This window comes from Plutella xylostella, chromosome 26 (assembly GCF_932276165.1).
Source record: "Plutella xylostella chromosome 26, ilPluXylo3.1, whole genome shotgun sequence".
In the NCBI taxonomy this organism is placed as follows: domain Eukaryota; kingdom Metazoa; phylum Arthropoda; class Insecta; order Lepidoptera; family Plutellidae; genus Plutella; species Plutella xylostella.
The window spans coordinates 6,321,264-6,341,994 of NC_064006.1; the positions used below are offsets into that span (position 1 = coordinate 6,321,264).

The 20,731-nt window shown below is 38.1% G+C and overlaps 2 protein-coding genes across 2 annotated transcripts; one reads left to right on the forward strand and one right to left on the reverse strand.

Annotated features, from left to right (window-relative positions):
* The first annotated feature begins 318 nt into the window (after window positions 1–318).
* Window positions 319–4,191, forward strand: LOC105391675. The gene is made up of 2 exons (XM_011563195.3): window positions 319–1,693; window positions 2,459–4,191. Exons 1-2 carry the CDS (start codon window positions 488–490, stop codon window positions 3,599–3,601), a joined length of 2,349 nt encoding a protein of 782 aa, XP_011561497.3. The 5' UTR covers window positions 319–487; the 3' UTR covers window positions 3,602–4,191.
* A 95-nt stretch (window positions 4,192–4,286) lies between these two features.
* On the reverse strand, window positions 4,287–17,880 carry LOC105391676 (retinol dehydrogenase 14). Its single transcript, XM_011563198.3, has 3 exons — window positions 17,754–17,880; window positions 5,566–5,862; window positions 4,287–5,149 (listed from the first exon to the last, which is right to left on the reverse strand). Exons 2-3 carry the CDS (start codon window positions 5,858–5,860, stop codon window positions 4,422–4,424), a joined length of 1,023 nt encoding a protein of 340 aa, XP_011561500.3. The 5' UTR covers window positions 5,861–5,862; window positions 17,754–17,880; the 3' UTR covers window positions 4,287–4,421.
* Between the last annotated feature and the right edge of the window lie 2,851 nt (window positions 17,881–20,731).

Genomic DNA, 20,731 nt, shown 5'->3' on the forward strand with positions numbered 1-20,731 from the left:
CACCCTGTATTATGTTTTTCATATTTTTAAAGCTGCGTACAGACCGGGCCAACAAACGCCCAACGAACGCCAACGGTTATCCCAACGATGGATATTTATCATACATAATACAGGGCAGATTGCAGCAACGAAGGTCAATGAAACCTGTTCGTTGGCGTTCGTTGGGCCGGTCTGTACGCGGCTTAACATCAACTTGCCGTGTTGTCCGGCCCCCGCGTCGTTGCCCCTTTCACACGACCGATTTGGTTGGACAGACAATCTACTCTGTATAATGTGACCACCGCACAATAATGGAATACTCTGTGAATAACGGACATTTTGACATTTGAATTTTGTTTGAAAATCTTCGCGTTGGATACCGTTTTGTTTGGAAATTGCGATTATGTAAATGTCTTCATGGATATTGAGAAATAACTAAAAATTTGCAAAGGACCAAACCTTCGGAACCATTGTGATGTGTGAATAATTTTGTGAAGTGCAAAACACCATGTCTTCTCTACACTCGCAAAGAGATCATCTGAACGCCTACAAAAAAGCCACTTTGTGGTATGTGAGCCTTCTGAGCAAGGCTCATTCGATGCCTCCAGACCTATACAGGCAAATATTTAAAGAGGACGCCTTAGAGAAGCCCACACAGAACGTTTTCATCCATCTTACTCACTACTTGGCTTGCATCATTGATGCTCAGAAAGCTGCCTCATTGACCTGGCCACTGTATGACTCCAAGCTGGAGAAAACCTACAGGACAGACTTCTCTAACTTCATTATTGAGTACTGCAAGATGGGAGTGATATCACCAGTGATGTCTTCATACTTTGTGAACCCCGGTTGCTTCAAAGTGACTAAGTTGCTGTACCAGCTATCCCAGTTTAGTGTGCAACACACTTTAACAACCATGATGAAGACGGAGAAGCACAAGCAGTTGTACAATGAAGCCACTGAGAGGTACAAGTCGGGTGGCAAGGACTTTGTAGAGTACATAGATAAAGAAACTGAGACATTAACAAATAAGTTGGTAGTTTACCAGCAGAAGAAGCTGGCTGTACAGAAAATAAGTGAGCTAATGAAGAAACAGATACTGAAAAATGAGAAAAAATATGAATCTATTAAAGCTAAAGATCCACTCAATAATATTGTGGATGGATTCCTAGCCTCACACCATTATAATGATATAGATGAGAATAAGGCGGCCAGTGAAATCATACAAATAACACAAATTATGGAGCCGGCACCTCTTTTCAATACCTGGCTGGAACATGTTGATGAAAAAATCATAAATATGGAAAGAGATTGGGATGAAAAAGTTCATCCATTTTTGGAGACTGCTAAAAGCTGCCACGAGTGCACAGAAGCTTTGATCCTGCGGCAAACTGGAGAAATGGATAAAAAATCTTTCATGCTGGAGTACAATCATCAAACTGATGAAATAAATACTGCAGATCTACAGCCGCTAGTCAACAGCCAACAGAAATACGTTCTCAAAAACATAGTTAAAGAAGAAAGACTGAATTTCCCAAACCTCATCAGAGGCTTTGTCATTGCGACCTGCTACATCCTGAAAAATGCAGAGCTCGGAGAGGATATTTACAAATTGAGTGAATATTTGCAGACTGAAAGGAGGAACTATGCTGAAATAGTGTCTGCTTTCAAGCTACTGTATGAGAGAGTACTGACAGCAGAAGTCAAATTACAGGTACTTAATTACATAATTATTATAAACATAGTAGAAATAGTCAAATAAATGTAGTGGAACACCATACTGACCTTAGACATTTTTGAGCCAGTAGTGGCTTTCTGAGGATGGTCAAGGATAGAGTTTTATGATGCTCCTTGAGAGGGGACTATGTCCAGCAGTAGATCAGTGGATGACTCATTAAATGTATTTTCAAGTACATATTTTGAAATTATTCAAGGTTGGATAGATCACATTGATTTGCAGAAAAGCTTTCCTTTAATGTCTTATGTAAATCCATGTAGTAATGTGTGATTTTATCCAGTTAATGTCCTATGTAAATCCATGTAGTAATGTGTGTTGCATACCGGTAGCAATTAAGGATATTTAAGTATCCCCTAAGTTACAGGCTCTGCCTAGTTTAGGGGTTACTACCCCATATATTTCTACTGTAGACTCTCTGCCATTGTACCTATATACCTACTGTTTGTACATTAATTGTAACTGTGTTCTTCTTTTTGGCAAATAAACTTATTATTATTATTATTATTATTATTTCCTTAAAAAAGTTCCTGCAGCAGTTCATTCCTGGGACTCAGAGGATAAAAAGTAGCATATGTGTTAATCTTGGGTATGCCAGACCTGGATATCTAACATTTTACTTCAAAATCAAAATTGACTCAGCATTTTTCTTGTGCAGAGTAACAAACAGCCATATTCCATACCCACTTGCATTTACTTATTACATTAGTAGGATGTTAATACAATACATATTTCTACTTTCAGCAATCACCAATCAACCACATGGACCAGTCAATATCACTGAAAGAGCTGTGTGAAATCCCCCGCCTGCCAGACCTCAGCGACCTGAAGAGCACCGGAGATTTGAGCTTGTACCCCATGTTCGACACATTCAGTCCCATCAACCTCTCCAAATTCCACTTCAACACGCGACGGAAGACATCTATGCACACATTCCTAAAACCACAGCCGAGATCACTGATCACCCCGTACCAACAACCACAACGCCATGACTTCCTCTCAAGTTTGGTCTCCTGCAGATTTGGCTCAGACAACCGCAACAAACTGGACATGAGCCAGAATATTTCAATTATTTCCCAAAACGCTGGCCGAGGGAATGAAACCATAGCGGAGTGTACTTCAGGTTTCACAAAACAACAAATACAGAGGCTACTCTCAACTAAAAAGACGAGTAGTTCGAAAAAACACAAGTTTAATGGCGAGCGGCCACAAACAGTGAAAGTCGTGAAAGGTGGTCTATTCAATGACACGGGAGACAGTGGACTATTCAGAAGTCACTCCAGTCCAAATCTGTTCGAGAATCGAGAGAGGAAGTCGTTTAGTAAAGGACGCGCCAGAAAACTGTCTGTCATGAAAGAAGACAGCCCAACATCGCTACTTGAAGTATCTGGCATCAGTCCCTACCACATATCTAAAGAGGACGATTTCAACCATCAACTTTCCGAAGAGGAAAAAATCGAGATTAAACCCATGAAGGACATATCAATACACATAAGCACAGAGCATTTATGTGCAAACACACCGACAGCCATCACCAAGCCAATCAGAAAGACAAGTTCGATAGAGAAAATCATCAACCGATTCAAGAAGGTCCGAGAAAGCGTGATACCTGACAACCACGACGACAGCCGTAAAGATTTCAACACCATTTTAGAAGGTAAGGAGAATGATTTCAACCAGATAAACACCATATTCACGGCTAATAGGGTCCTATTGCCTGACCTGTTGAGTCCGAGCTACAGTGTGGCTCAGGAGAAGCCTACGGATATTCTGGACCAGTTATGCTTCGAGATGGAAGAGAAAGAGGGCCGCAAACCCCGACAGAGCCTGGGTACTGCGCTGGGCGTCGACAACACGTTCCTAGACCAGTTCGAACTGATAGACTGAACCCTAAAGTCTGTTTTATAATCTCAGATACTAAATTGACAGATTCTGAAAGGTTCATCAACAGTCGATTGTCCCGCCAACAGAATGTAATCGACAAAGTAATCAACTGTTTATGATGAACCGTTCAGAATGTGTCAGTTAAGTACCTATCCGAGATTAAAAAACAGACTGTACATAGATACCCCTACATTATAAAGAAGGTCTCATGCATGATAAAATAGATTACACGTATAAATTATTGTTACTATTTTCACGCTATTGTATTTCTTACATAAGGGCGAGTTTCTAATGCCTTTGACTCGACGTTTACTGCTGGACATTGTTAGGCGTTATGTAACCTTTTTAGTATTTATATATCGTACTAATTCCTAGATTCCTACTAACTAGAACAAATTATTTAGCAAAATTTTGAATAAGCACTGAGATTTGTCGTTTTAACAAAATAGTGTAGTTTGAAGCAGTTAACTTTATTAACTTTAAAAGACTGCACAATGTTTTCATAGTTTTAAATTGTATATACTTATTTTAGTTCGTAACCTAGTGTCTTCTCTATTAAATGCTTTAATCTTTAATAATTAGGTTTAACTTATTTAGTTATTAGACTATTAATAATGTGTTCACACTATGTATTACGTAATAAAATTCCCAAACGCTAACTTGGCGATTTTCATTTCAAAACCACAAGTAATTTTAATATAAAAATTTAATAAAAAACAACTTAAAATTACAAACATCAACCAAATATACAGATTAAATACTGAAAGTATACATGGAGATAATGGCATAAACATAATTTGTACTTAAAACAAAACATAGCTTATCAGATTTTAGGGTCAGTGATTTCCAACTTTGCGATGCCTTCAGAGATCTCCCACAGTTTCCTGGCTCTACCCGGCTCGGCTACTGACGCTGACACCGTACTCTCCTGACAGTCAGAGAAGTACTTCCCAGTCACAGTCTCCAACTTCTCATCCACTGCCAACATGACCGTCGTCTGACAACCCTGTTCCGGGGTTTTGAAGAACATCTTGTTTATTAGCGACAGACCCCAGCTTAAAGGCGCGGGGACGCTTCTCCAGATACCAGTGTCGATCAACCCTGGGTGCAGACAGTTGGCAGTTACCCCAGTGCCTTCCAAGCGTCTCGCTAGCTCGCGCGTGAAGAGGATATTGGCCTCTTTCGACTGGTAGTACACATACGCCGGCAATGACGTCAGAGGGTTAGGGTTTTCAAGGTTGACGGACGCTAAACGATACAGTGAAGATGCGACGACGACAATCCTTGATGGAGCGCTTTTCTTCAGCAAGTCTATGAGGAGATGGGTCAGGAGAAAAGGTCCGTAGTGGTTGGTTTGCATGGTCATTTCCAGCCCGTCCATAGTGACTCCCTTGAGGAAGGTCTCTGCGTAGCCGGCGTTGTGGATCAGCACGTCGAGTCGTGGTTCCGTCTTGATGACGTCAGCGGCGAACTCACGGATGGACGCGAAGGAGGTGAGGTCGAGCTTCTTGACGAAGACCTTATTGTTCTTTGTGCTGTCGATTATTTCGTCTGGAAGGAGAAATGGCTGTTAATTAAAGGTAGTAGATGTAGACGTCGTACTTAATTTACCTTTTAGAATAAAAGCACCAACCAAAGGTGGGTACTTGTAAGTTGTGGGTTGTGGACTTGTGGCATAGATTAGATAAGTACCTATAGATATTCTTCAAGTTTTTTGCTTTTCAGTTCCGGTAATACTCAGCGTGCCAAAGGTGGATATGTGAATACCTATCAGTTGATTATATTACCTATAAGTAGGTACCCTTGGTACCTACTTATAGGTAATATAATAGTGAACTTAGTAGGAATTAAAATAGCCACTATACTACCACACAATAGCACTGACCGCAGTCACTACTAGTTACTATGTACAAACTTATATAAAATTATGGTACCTAGTTATGAGGGTCAAAAACTCAAAATCTCACCTTTAATTTTCTCCGCCGCCTCCATATTCCGGCACGCCATCACCACCCTGGCGCCTCTTTTCGCCAGCTCCTTCGCAGTCTCCTTGCCAATGCCGCTGGTGCAGCCCGTTACCACCACCGTCTTGCCCTCCATCCTGGTCTCCTCAGCGTACATCCCGCAAGAGTACTTAGCGTACAGGTGCAAAGCGTAGACCACGATTAAGAAGAGTACTAGGGCAACAGCGGCGATCAGGAGTAGGTAGGGTAGCAGCCAGTAGAAGATCTCGGTGCGGGACCACGATTTTGCGATTAGCATCTCTGGGGAGGGAGAAGGTTTTTGATTAGTTTAGCAGTTGAAGTGAGAGTGGAATTGGGGAAGTTAGAGGTAAATTGTAAAGTTCAAACTTTGAAATTATTATAACGTTTGGTACCTAACTAGGTATATACATCTCATTATCTAGGTTTTGCTTGGTTATATTAAATTTATAATAACTTAAATTTAAATTACAAAAGCTAATGGAGTAATTAGCCTGAATTCAGAGAGCGTGTATTTCTAATTGAGTGGATGAATATCAAACTGCCATATGTCACGTCCACGCAAAATTTGGGAAATGGAGGTTTTTGTTTTCTCTATTATTTAATGGTCATAGAACTTGCCCCGTGATTTAATCAGTTGACTTGTGACCTTAAGAACGTATTTTAATAAAGAAATCCATTATAACACTCATAGAAAGGCGTAAAAGTTAATAAACAGTTTGTACTTATAGCAGTTTGATATGCCCATACAAGACTTATTCTGTTTTGATATGAGTCATAAGGACTTATAGTTGTTTGAAAAATACTAATAACATGGGCCGGACTCAGTAAGACTAATATAGTCTATATTCTATTAAATACAATGAAGTTAATCAACCAAAATTTTTCGGTAGAAAAGTACCTACCTACCGTATTATATTCTACCCGATACGGCCCTGTGTTTACTCCGAAAATGCTTTGTGATTGACACGTGGGTTGGAAAAAAGAGGTTTTAAACTTACTTCGCCATAGTTTTCTGTCGTTTTTTTGCTACACTCTTCAATCTGTTCCTTTTCCGAGCTTTATCAGGGTCCACAATCACAATTTCCTCAAAATTTTCATTCATATTCGTTATAAAACACTGGGAGCACACACCACAGCCTCGAAATTCTCACCAAGACTGACGCCATGTTGAAAAAATTACGCTCTGTGATTGGCCGGAATGGACTTGTGAAAATTTGTAATGCGAAACGGTTAGACTTAAAAGGATTTGAAAAAAACTTACTTTTTTAACGGCTTTTTTCTCATGGATGCCTTACACTTATTGGAACATGAAGGGCATAGGCAAACTGACATTTTAACGGAGAACACGACCAAATCAAAAAGTCAATTTTTCGGGTAGGTGGACATATGGCAGTTTGATATTCATCCACTCAATTTTAGGATCTTTTATGATTTGTCTAATGCTAACCTCTCTGCAGATATAACCACGCTTAACTTAGTTGAGAAAACCTGTGATTTAATTAAAACAATACTTTTAATATAAAGACTCGTTTGCTGAACTGACTCATACTAACGTAGGTAAAGTACCTACTTATTTATAGGTACTTAATCAGGTTATCGATCTACCTACGATTCTCAATGAATGCGTGATGAATTAACGGTCAAGGGTCAGGGACGAACGCTTAGTTAATAGGTATACCTTGTAGGTACTAAGGTGCTTCTATTTCTATTACACAATAAGTACTTTCCTATAATAAAGATTTATATGGTCAGGGGCAGTACGAAGCCTTTATATTGCATAGTAACAATATATGTAAGAACCTAGAACTAAAAACTAAATTGTTTTAGTACCTATAATTAATTAAATTAGTATTCACTGACCATCGGCACAGCCAAATAATGAAGATGATTGCGTTCGGCTGCGCAAGAGTCCCTCAAATCGATCGAGACAGACACCTTTAACCTGTCGCCTTGTGGCACAATACGTTGCATAACCGACACGGTTCTGTGGAAGTAGGCCGAGAGAACTCAAGACGAATGGGTTTATTTGCTTTCTTTTGTATGTTTATTTTCTCTTTCGAACTAAAAGTTACGCAGCTAGATACTAGGATGAATATGATGATGGATGAAGTAAGTACCTACTCTCATGTTACCGTTAAATCAAAGCAGCAAGCAGGCAGTGGTTTCTGGAGTTTAGAACCACTAATCAATTACCTACCTAACAGATTTTGGTGAATTTTATTTTAGAACTAATAAATGTATTTTTCTATTTTAGAACTAATAAATGTATTTTTTTCAAATTTTCACTCGTGTTCACGAATATTTACCTATTCGATATTCGTGAACACGAGTGAAAATTTGAAAAAAATACATTTATTAGTTCTAAAATAAAAAAAACCGGCCAAGTGCGAGTCGGGCTCGCGCACAAAGGGTTCCGTTTACAGTTAAATCAACCTATCTCAAAAACTATAAGAGATACTTTGATCAAACCAAAAATCGTTGAAAGAGTTAATTAGCATGCATCACCTCTATTTTTTTTAGAATTTTATACCCCGTAGTTATAAAAATAGAGGGGGGGGGACATACTTTTTACGACTTTGAGAGCTGATATCTCAAAAACCGTTCACTTTAAGAAAAATGTTTTTTAAAAAACTTTATATCATTTTAAAAGACCTTTCCATTGATACCCCACACGGGTATGTACATCGAAAAAAAAAATTTCATCCCTCAGTTACATGTATGGGGGGCCCCACCCCCAATTCTTTTTTTTACTATTTAGTGTCATATTTTTGTAGCGGTTCATACAACACATATTCCCATCAAATTTCATCACTGTAGTACTTATAGTTTCCGAGTAAATCGGCTGTGACAGACGGACAGACGGACAGACGGACAGACGGACATGACGAAACTATAAGGGTTCCGTTTTTGCCATTTTGGCTACGGAACCCTAAAAACAGAGATATATGAATACAATTTAAGTTATTTTAATAGAAAATGTGTCCTCCCTGGCTTTTATAACTTCTTAAACACGTTTTGGCATAGAATCGACATAATTTTAACAGTTTTCTGATATTAACTGATCTAAAAAACTTGTATGGATTACAGCCTCAATCATTTTAGTTTTTCTTGTGGAATCCGTTTTACGAAGTCTAACTTTGACGATGGCCCACTTATTTTCAATGGAATCTCTGGCTATCCAAAGGCATGATATCTTGTTGCCTTTGAAATATTTAAAAGCATAATCTTGGACACTTGGAATGGAGCCGAATTTTGTTGAAAAACTTATTGACCGTTATCATCAAATTTTCATAGTTCAACTTCTAATCTCCGTTCTAGCAAGTCACTGTATTTTAGCGAGTCCATCATCCCTTCGACGGGCATAAGTCATCCGGTACCTATATAAGAAAAACAGCCCCAAACTAAGAAAAGTTGATGCTAACGGTAAAATAAGTTTTTCAACAAAATTCGGCTCCACTCCACGTGTCCAAGATTATGCTTAATTATTTCAAAGGCAACAAGATATCATGCCTTTGGATAGCCAGAGAACTCACCGGCACTTAATCCCATTGAAAATAAGTGGGCCATCGTCAAAGTTATACTTCGTAAAACGGATTTCACAAGAAAAACTAAAATGACTGACACCCGGTTTCAGAATAAAGTATTCAAGAAAATCTCAGTAGAGATTTGCTCAATGGTTGAGTAGATACTTAGGTTTTCTACGTTTCACAAGTCGAACATAGTTTTTATCAAACCGTACTTAGCTAAGTATTTAATCAAGGTGCATCTAAGCACGACTTTACGTTTCATTATATGTTCAAAAAACCGGTTTTAATCGATAAAACTATAGTATAGGATTTTTGTTAAAAAATATTGACGAATTTAATTACAAACACGTGAAATTATTAAAAGAATTATCTATTTATAATGTATTAGGCCATAATGTTATAAATTCAGATATTTCTTTTAATTTCGAATCACCAGGATAGACAACGGAACGCATTTCAAAATCCAATCTGTGAAATTCGAAATGTCATTGTCATTTCATTGTCAATCAATCAAATCTATTGTCATTTCATAAAAATATTCATCTTCAAAACCAAATATAATCTTGTGTATTTTACCATAGTTATCCATTAAATTAAAGGATTCTAACCAAATATTAAAATGGAAAGGAAGATAATAATTAGTTAGTTCAGTGACTGGACCCAGTGAGCAACCAAGTAGAGCACTGACTTGGTAGCCCCGTGTGAATGCTGGAATAAATAACGAAAACTGCCTTCCCTCAACTCGGATCTGTGTGGGACCCCAACATGCTCAAGCGTTGCTTGCGTAAAAACCCCTCTTCAACTCCGTGGTCAAGTCGCTTCTGCTGTTCGATTGTGACTAAGGGATCGATGAACCAACTACATATCGAGTAAGAAGTCGCATGGCGAATTGGAGATTGATCGGCCACACTATCAGAAGGGACGCACCACCGCAGACGCGGTCGCCTCGTGCACACATGGCGGCGTACAGTCGACGGCGAGCTGCGAGCGCAAGGCCTGAGCTGGAAGGAGTTCAGAGCGGTTGCTGAGGACCGGACGGCGTGGCGCACTCTCGTGAAGACCCTCTGTACCACCAGGGTACCTTAGAACAACAACAACAACAACAAATCAAACCCGGAGCATTATTTTGATTCGACTGTCAACTGTCAAGCAAACAAAAACCTGCTCTTGAAGTTAAATTCAGTTTTGTGTGTAAACAGTGATATTGTGATCTTAAACCAACAAAAAAGTGTAGACAAATACTTTGGACATTTGTGAAAGTGTTATCTGCGTGTGATTTGCCGTATTTCAACCAAAAATAGTGCAAACAAAATTCGCGATAGTCACTTGAAAGGCCTAATTTATTTTTCTACCCTCATTTATTTACCATTGTCAGGAGAGTGCGTTTCAAAATCAGCTGTCAAAATGACATGTCAATGTATTAGTGTTGCCATTGCATAAAATTACCTCCCATATGGTAGATTCTTTCTCGGAGGTGGCTGTCCAGGCCTCTGAGAAAGTCAAAGCTACTGGTGAAAATCCAAAAGATGCCGCAGGCAAACTCATGAAAAGCTCGGGATCAGCCAAAATTAATCTCGATCCCCAGAATCAAAATAGTGAGGATGAAAATGACTGGCAAACAATCCCAATACTCCGTCAACATCAAAATAGGTACAAAAGGAAGAGACTAAGTACACCGTCACCAGAAAAACAGGATCTACGATCTTACAATAGATACTCTGCACTCAATGTTGATGATGCTCCTCAAGTTGAAGTTACGTCGAAAACGCTGAAGCCGCCACCAATTATGCTATATGGCATTAAAAATGTAACAAAACTGAAAGAAACCATTGAAGTGGTATTGGATAAAACGCAATACTCATTCAAGATTGTCACCAAAAATCAAATGAGAGTTTCTACTGAAAATATGGAGGCATACAAAAAGATAATGGCAGTGGTTCGCGAAAAACAACTCATTGGTCACACCTTTGTGCCAAAAAGTGAGAGACCGTGTAGGATTGTCATAAAAAATCTTCACCATTCAACACCTATTCAAGCCATAAAAGACGTCATAGAGGAAACTGGAAACAAGGTTAAAGGGGAAATCATAAATGCACGTCATGGATCCACTAAGACACCACTGTCAACCTGGTTTGTTAACCTAGAACCTGGGCCCAATAATAGTGAAGTAAAAAATATTAAATATATCTATCACACGAGTGTCAAAATAGAAGATCCAATACGGAAAAACACAATCCCCCAATGCAAGAGATGCCAACAATATGGTCACACCAAGAACTACTGTATGCGACCATACAGGTGTGTTAAGTGTGCTGAAAGCCACAACACAGCGGACTGCCCTAAAAAGGACAGACAAGAACCAGCCAAGTGCGCCCTTTGCCTAGAAGATCATGCTGCCAACTACAGAGGATGCAGAGTTTTCAAAGAAATTGAGAAGAGGAAATTTGGCGCTAGACCAAACAACAAATCAGCCAAGCCAAACCAACAAGAAAGTAAGAACCCCAAGGAACCAAAATCAGGCACCGACGAATACACACCAAATCTGGGAAACAAAACGTATGCCCAAGCCACAGCGGGAGTGACAGGTAGCCTTGAAACAATTCTTTCAGAACAAACAAAGAAACTAGATCGCCTTATTGACCACATGAGTACCTTAATGGGTCTCTTGACAACCATCGTGAACAAGTTAGTCAAATAATATGGCCCTACGAGTTGCAACTTGGAATGTGAACGGACTGATTGGTAAAAAACAAGAAGTTAAAATATTACTGAATATTCAAAAACTTGATATACTTCTTATATCTGAAGCTCACCTAACAGAAAAAACATCTTTTAATTTGGAGGGGTATAGTACCTATGCTACGTACCACCCTGATAACACCTCTCATGCAGGCACTGCAATTATTATAAAAAATACCATCCAGCACCAATTACTTCCAGAGTATAGATCAACAAAAATTCAGGCAACTTCAATAATGATACATGATAAACAAAGTCCAATCACAATAACATCCATCTACTGCTCGCCAAAACAAAAGAGAAACCCGGAGACTACAGAAGAGGATTTCAATAGATTCTTCGAGTCACTTGGTCATAGATTTATTGTCGGAGGGGACTGGAATGCAAAGAACCTACAATGGGGATCACGCCTCACCACAACACGAGGACGTAACTTAAAAAGGAGCATGGACTACCACAAGCTTAATGCCCTGACAACTTGTGAACCAACATACTGGCCCACTGACCCACAAAAACTCCCAGATCTGTTGGACTTCTTCATCTACAAAGGCGTGCAGACTCACTTTCTGTCAGTAGAAAGCTGCCATGACTCATCCTCGGATCATACACCAGTCATAGCGACTCTGAGCTATACCATTATTGAACGTCCCGTCAATCCGTACCTGTGCAACAATCACACAGATTGGGAAAACTTCAGGAGACATCTTAATGATAACTTAAATCTCAAACTTTGTCTGAAAAGTGAAGATGATATAGATACTGCCACCGAACATATCATAACATCCATTCAAAGAGCAGCATGGGCAAGTACTCCATCCCAGAAGGAATCATCTAATAATAGAGCACACTCCAATCTTCCGTTTATTGTAAAGCAGAAAGTTTTAGAAAAACGTAGACTTCGACGCATTTGGCAGAATAGCCGGCATCCAGCAGATAAACGGGAATACAACAAGTCAGCTGCAAGCCTCAAAAGGTTTCTTGTGGAAATAGAAAATGAAACATTGCAACAGCGCTTAGAAAACTTGACAGCCAAAACTCCAGCAAAAGTTGAAAACTCCCTGTGGCAAACTGTCAAATCAAGAAACAAACCACAACTGGCTCAACATCCCCTAAAAACAGATCGTGGCACATGGGCAAAAACGGACCCCGAAAGAGCTGAAGCCTATGGCTTATTCCTAAGTGATGTGTTCCAACCGAACAGCAGCATGGGAACAGAGACATTAGATGAAGAAGTTAGAAAGTTTCTTGAATCTGACCTACAACTCAGTCTGCCCTTACAACACTGCACACCGACAGAGGTCCGGAATACAATAAAACTACTGGAACTAAAAAAGGCACCAGGATTTGATCTTATAACAGCAGAGATACTAAAACAACTTCCTAAAAAGGCAATAGTATTCATAACCACACTGTTCAATGCTATATTGAGAATGTCATACTTTCCTCGTGTATGGAAAGTTTCCCAGATAAAAATGGTACCTAAACCTGGGAAGCCTCCGCACCTGACTTCCTCGTACCGGCCAATCAGCTTGCTACCAGTGCTATCGAAAGTACTAGAAAAAATTATCAGTGCTCGATTAAATCAAAGCCTTAAAGACGCCAGTACTATCCCTGACCACCAGTTTGGGTTTAGAAAAAACCATGCTACTGTTGAACAAGTACACAGGGTCTGTGAACACATTAGGGAAGCTCTGGAATGTAAGAAGTACTGCTCAGGAGTATTTTTGGATGTTCAACAAGCCTTTGACAAGGTTTGGCATAATGGCCTGCTGTACAAGTTGAAAAAGTCACTGCCCCACAACTTGTACCTACTACTAAAGTCATACTTAGAACATCGCATATTTTATGTCAAGATTAATGACTCAGTCTCAGAGTTCTACGAGATCAATGCAGGAGTTCCTCAAGGCTCAGTGCTGGGACCGTCGCTGTACCTACTCTATACTGCTGATGTGCCTGAATCAGACAATGTGATGACCGCTACCTTTGCAGACGATACCGCTGTTCTTGCTTCGGATGAAAATAACAATTTGGCATCTGAAATTTTACAGAGCCATTTAGATAAAGTTAATGAATGGATGAAAGATTGGCGAATAAAGGCTAGCGCAACTAAGTCGAATCATGTCACATTTACCTTGAGGAAACAAGACTGCCCTCCAGTGAAACTTGGAAACGAAGTGCTCCCCCATCAATCTACTGTAAAGTACCTGGGCTTCCACTTAGACAGGAAACAAACTTGGAAATGCCATATTCAGAAGAAAAGAGACGAGCTAAATCAGAGATACCGATCACTGGAGTGGCTTATGGGTAGGAAATCTAGACTATCACTCGAAAATAAATTGTTGATTTACAAAACAGTCCTGAAACCCGTGTGGACCTACGGTATTCAACTGTGGGGAACAGCAAGCCAAACAAATATTGAAATCCTACAAAGATTTCAAAACGGAGTACTCAAAGCCATAGTAAATGCACCCTGGTTCACCAGAATGGATGAGGTGCATGAATATTTGAAAATGCCTACCGTGAGAGAGGAGGTTGCAAAACTTACAAGAACCTACCGAGACAGGATTGTAAATCACCCAAACAAACTGGCCACTGACCTTACCAGTAATGTACCCACCAGAAGACTAAAAAGAAAAAATATCTGGGATAACATAGACCTATAATACATTAAGAAGGCAACCTGACAATGGGAGGGTATGCCTGCAAAGCCAAATAAACAATGAAATGAACTGCTTATGGTTATATTAAACCGATCGCAAGTTGGCAAACAAAATATGAAAAAAAAAAAAAAAAAAAAAAAAAAAAAATTTGATTTCTAAGTAATTACTGTGATTTTTGTTGTTTCCTGATAAAAAATATTATTAATTAAAGAATATAAAAGTTTAAACAAATATTTTTATTTATAGCCATGAAATCTAAGTCCTTACATTCATAAATATTTAATATGTCTCCACCAGTGCTGTTCTTACATGGTTCTTACAGCATATTCTTCTTGTTTTCAAAACTTTGCAGTTCTTGAGGCAAAGGCTGCACAGCATATGGTTCCTCTTCTATTTCATTGTCCAGAACCACAAGTATAATCGTCTAGTTCTAGAGCCATGTTGTGCAACATCTCATAATGACCTTGTAAACCTTCCTTACCTTATAAGAGTTGCATTCCATAATGTAGATATGGGAATCTTCTCTTTAGCACCACAAAGCATCACTCAATGGTGTTTCTTGTTGGGTTCTGGGCTCTTTTAAATGCTTCTTGTGACGGTATGGCTACATTTATGAATGGTGTTATAAGATTAGATTAACGAAGTATCGTCACTGGACATTGTACAGCAAACAAAACTCTTGTATAATACTTGATATTTCACAATAATCACGAGTAAAAATATTTGATTAAGGTTTAAGTAGCCGAAATTGGTTACTTAAATTTGACAGACTCAACTTTGAGCAAGTACGGTTTGAGCGCTGTCAAACGCGTTGTGAAACGCATTTTTGTCGCTAAGCATGAAGTTAAGCATGCCAACTGTCAAATTTGAGATTTCTCAAGCTCTGTTGCTCAAACCAAACTCAATCATAAGAAATCTCAATTCAGAAACAGAAATTTAATAAGTATGAACTTAAGTAGGCTTTGAGAACGACTCAACCTCAAATACTCAGTTGCGAAACCGAGGGTGAGGCTGTAATCCATACAAGTTTTTTAGACCAGTAAATATCAGAAAACTGTTAAAATCATGTCGATTCTATGCCAAAACGTGTTGAAGAAGTTTTAAAAGCCAGAGATGACACAATTTCTATTAAAATAACTGAAATTGTATTAATATTATCTTTTATTTTATTTTAGAACTAACTAATAAATGTATTTTTTTCAAATTTTCACTCGTGTTCACATTAATTTGCACAATACTGTACCTATATACCTATAAGTAAATCATTTTATAAGTAATGATTTTATTTTTTATTAGTATGGGCAATTATTATTTGGTATTAGGTTAATCGAAACTGCGTGGCGGTGCTAAATGGAATTTGATGACCGCTATATTGTCAAAATCTGATAATAATATTAATATACTTAATAGTTGTTTGTTCTGTTATTCTAGCCAGAGTTCAATGGCCACAAGCCCACCACAACTCAGGAGCTTTACTTATTAAAATATTTGCATAGTGTTTGTGAGTCGAATGCTAACTTCAGCTTGTTCATTTTCTAATGACGGTAGGTAGCAGTTAAACCAAAATAATTACCTAGTTAAGTACTTATCCATTATTACGTTGAAATCTTTGTATCAATCCGTATTAGTATAAACAAGCACATACTATATCTTAGCTAGTTAGGTACTTTTTATCTAATAGGATTATAAGCACTAAGTAATTTGTCTAAAAAACATAGGATTTATCTCCCATGATCATATTCTACATGTAGGAATAAGCAGGTATGCTTACACCGTGTTTAACTAAAATTTCAATTAGATTAGGTAGGTATAGATAGATAGGTACTCACAAAATATTTCCGTTTAAACGTTTCCGTTCTTTCTTGATATCACTTAACATCCGTAAACAAAAGGCCGACTATTTATAAGAAACTTGTGTTTAAGTAATTGTTTTATTAATATTACTAGCAACACAACCACACTGTATCTTAATCGACCACCGAACATCAACTGACGAACTTCTGCGGGCAGCCGATGCCGGGCAGACGATAACCTCATTATTTAGCACACGCATTTAAATTCAAGGTAGGTACAGGATGTTTCGTGTCACTGGAGGTAAGTACCCTAATTCAAGAAGTTTATTCTTTTTCTTTCATCATCATCATCATCAGCCTATAGGTACTTAGCAGTCCACTGCTGGACCAAGACCTGGATAGCACTGGATGGGATCTACAGCTTTTCGAACGAAACGTGGTTAAGCGCAAGACCCTGCTCAGAAACTTAGTTATTCGTAATCTAGAGGCTTCGGGGAACCCCATTAGGGATACATTGGTATGTAGGTAGTTGGTACAATATTCGTCCTCCAGACAGCGTGGATGTGTGATGGTCATCTTAACATCATCCTGTTAATGCCTAGATTTAGTTGTCTATTGTGTCTGCTACTGTTTACATCAGCCATTAAAACGGGGTTTGGGGTCTCTTTTATGTTAATTTAATTGCATCGGCCTCGAATCCAAGAGTACATTATAATTATTTAATAATAAATATTTTATAATAAATGTTTTTTTAACGATTGAGAAGGCAATAAGTGATCGAGTGTCAATTAAGTCCTGCGTCATGGAATCACATTTATAGGACGATACAACATACAGTAAGTAGATATATGCCTACCTACCTACCTGGGTCACGTCATAGACTAATAGTGTATTAGTCTATGGTCACGTTAACTCGCGTCACGGAGCTTTTAATAACCCGGGAATACCCCGGCCGGGTTTCGGACAAACAACACTCGAAACATAGACAAAGACATACCCATACTAATTAGTACCTACATATAGTTAAGTAGTATTATTCTTACTTATTATTCTGTGCCCATACCTAACATACTACTAAAATAAACTAAGTACTCCGATTTTATATGTAGGTAAGGTACCTACCTAATAAAATAATAAGTAAGTACTTAATTATAGACGCAACTTTATGGAAAATGTAATGGATATTCTAGATGCGCCGGGTGTGATAAGGCACTGGAGGGTAACTCTCTAACCACAACTAATCTAAACTCATTGTCATCATTATAGTGACCCCCCTGAAAAAAATCACTGAACTGCATTCCCTGTACCTTTATAAGTAGGTATCTGTTGTTTTGGTGGATGAACTTTATCTACCTTACTAGAAAAATGTGGGCTAAGTACGATGAAGCACCGGCCGGTTTCATGAAGCAACAACATGCATTTCTGCTTTTAAAAAAGCTGTTTTAACTTACCTTCAAACTTTTTAATTCCCCACAAATTGAAAATTTACGACACTAACAGCCTTCAGGTATCCACAATGCTCAGCCAACGGTGGACCAGCCGACACTGACTGAGGTTGTATGATGATTTGATGAATCACTTTCTTAGCCATACACCTTAGACATATTCGCAAGGCATTGTCGACTCTTCGCACTGGCTATAAGAGTCGGAAGCTTTTGAATTCTTGAGGTTTTCTTCTTAGAAGTTGCGAATGTGAGGTTGTTTTGTTTGATTGTCGGTGCTTGTTGTTGCTGTTTTGTGTTGCGGAGAAATGAAGAAATTTCTTAGGTGTCGGGTTTATGATGACGACACCAGTGGACAATGGACATAGTTGGGCCTCACCCAATGACCGTGGTGGCACCTAAGTATTAAGTAAGTACCACACTCGGTCTTCGGCCTTCTTTATTACAAACTATTAATAAAACTTTTAAAAAAACTATTAATTCTTTATTAAAAAAGTATAGTTAACCTAATAACTATACTCTGTCCATTACATTATTGGTTTTTAGACAGTTCAAATCCCATAAATTTTTGACGATTGCAAAGGGAAACCAACTTTACTTACCAGATATAAGGAAACGTCTAAATTACAATAACATAGTGGAAGCTCTATAGTTGTGCTTTATTAAAACTGAAAAGGTTCCACTCACAAAAGGCAATTTTTTCAAACATTTACTTAAAAAATAACAAAATATTAGCGTTTCTAGTTATAGTATAGTAATATCCTGATGCTCTGTTAAAATGTAGGTACTTCAATTCAATGTTGCAGATGGCATAATTTCCGTTTAGGAGTAATTTGGTGATTTTCTCAGTAGAAGCTTTTCATTGACCGTGAGTGTATTAACTAGGACTAAGTATAGTTAAGTAAGTACTATACTTAGGTATATCCTACTGCTTATGTCCCTCACATTATACAATCTCAAGATTATCTGAAACTTTAATCTAGATAATTATGAATGATGCTTACGAGTGCTTCAGCCATAAACACGACGCCATACGTAGGTAATATTTAATTGTAATTTAAACTTAATTGTACCAAGTAATTATTTGCTATATACAATGTAGATTAGATACAGTAGGTACCTCTATTACCTAACTGTTAGTTAGTTAGCTCTATCTATACGATTAATTAGTTAACTATGGTAAGGTTACTGTAGTTTTTTAACTTACAGAATATGTATAACAATATAAGTAATACTTAGACATAGGGAGTCTAGGAAGTCAATAAAGGCAGCATCAAGAACCAACTTAGTCTATTTTTGCAGCAATCTGATCCTCATCATAATTTTATTTCCACTTCACCAGCCACCACAACACAAAGGCCGATTCACACACTGTTTAGTGCGAGTGTTAAGTAGACGTACCTACATTGCTGAGTGAGTATGTACCTATGGCTCATACAAAAGTTTTGCAAATACCTACTATACAACAAGCCCAGCAATGTAGGTTAGACAAGTAAACGTCTACTACTACTTATTTATTTATTGGCATCACACAACAGGTACATAGTTAACATAATACGCATAAAAACATATAAATTCAAGCTTAAAACTAGTAATGCACCCTAATGGTGTGTTGACAGTATGCTAAGTTTAAAAAAAAGTGAACAAGTGACTAAAAAATAACAAATTTAATGCATAAAAGAATACACGCTAAGGTTGAAACACTTCATTAATCGAAAATGGCAAAAGCAAATACCATTTAATCTAAGTAGTACTTAACACTCGCATTAAACAGTGTGTGAATCGGCCATAAAGGTGCCGATGGGTAGCGGACTACACATATAGCTGACGAGACGTCTTACCCGAGGTTTTCTCTCGAAACGCTGATCTCTTCACTGGTTGCACCTACACTACAAAGTGTTGTACAAACACTTTTTGCCTGTCACTGTTACCAATGGGTAGAAAGTTCCCTTTGTGGATAGGTACTAGCGACGTTTACTAGTCAATATGTCCGCTTGCGAATAGTACGAGGAAACATCTAAATATAGATAAAGGTCTATAATTGAGTAAGGTAGTGTGCCTACTATAGTTATGAGCGCATCGCTTGCTATAGATTTATAATCCTACGAGATATCTGCGAGTTAAAATGTTAAGTATGTGATGTTTCTACAGTGCGACAAACTTATCTGTTCCGGTGAGTCTAAGAGACTAAGTTGATCCATATCTCATTACTTATTCATGAATTATATATTGGTATAGATTAGATGACTATACAAAGATATATATAGACTATAGATAGACTTTACAAAGGCCTTTGACTCTATAGAACATTGTTATCTGTGGGAGGCATTATGTAAAGACAAGATAGAACCAAAATACATAGCCCTACTAAAACATATTTACGATCACAGCTCGGCAACTATAAAACTAGACCAATCTGGGCCAAAATTCAACAAAGAGAAAGGAGTAAAGCAGGGTGACTCTATCTCACCAAAACTTTTCAATTCAGTGCTGGAACATATCTTTAAAAAATGCAACTGGCAGAAAAAAGGTATCAATATAAATGGAAAGTACATGTCCAATATAAGATTCGCGGATGACATCGCTATATTTGCAAGTACGAAAGAGGAACTACAAGGTATGCTATCCGAAATCAATATCCAATGCAACAAAGTGGGTCTCTACATAAACAAAAAGAAAACAAAGATTATGTCAAACACTACAGACTTAGTACAGTTACAACTGGAAGGGGAAACATTGGAAACTGTAACTGAGTTCATATATCTTGGAAGAAACTTATCTTTTCAAAACAACCAATCGGAGGAGATTGAAAGGCGAATCGCCAACACATGGAAGAGGTACTGGCAGTTAAAACATATCTTTAAAAATAAACGAATATCTATAAAATTGAAGTGTAGAGTCTTTGACGCATGCCTGCTACCAATACTAACCTATGGCGCACAAACCTGGGCTTTGACAAAAAAGGATATTCTCAAACTGAAAACCAC

Excerpts from the sequence above, each read along its gene's own strand:
- LOC105391675 (XM_011563195.3), top strand. The coding sequence starts at position 488 with ATGTCTTCTCTACACTCGCAAAGAGATCATCTGAACGCCTACAAAAAA. Across the intron at positions 1,694-2,458 it reads CAGCAGAAGTCAAATTACAG|CAATCACCAATCAACCACAT; the intron begins GTACTTAATTAC and ends TTCTACTTTCAG.
- LOC105391676 (XM_011563198.3), bottom strand. The coding sequence starts at position 5,860 with ATGCTAATCGCAAAATCGTGGTCCCGCACCGAGATCTTCTACTGGCTG. Across the intron at positions 5,150-5,565 it reads GGCGGCGGAGAAAATTAAAG|ACGAAATAATCGACAGCACA; the intron begins GTGAGATTTTGA and ends TTCTCCTTCCAG.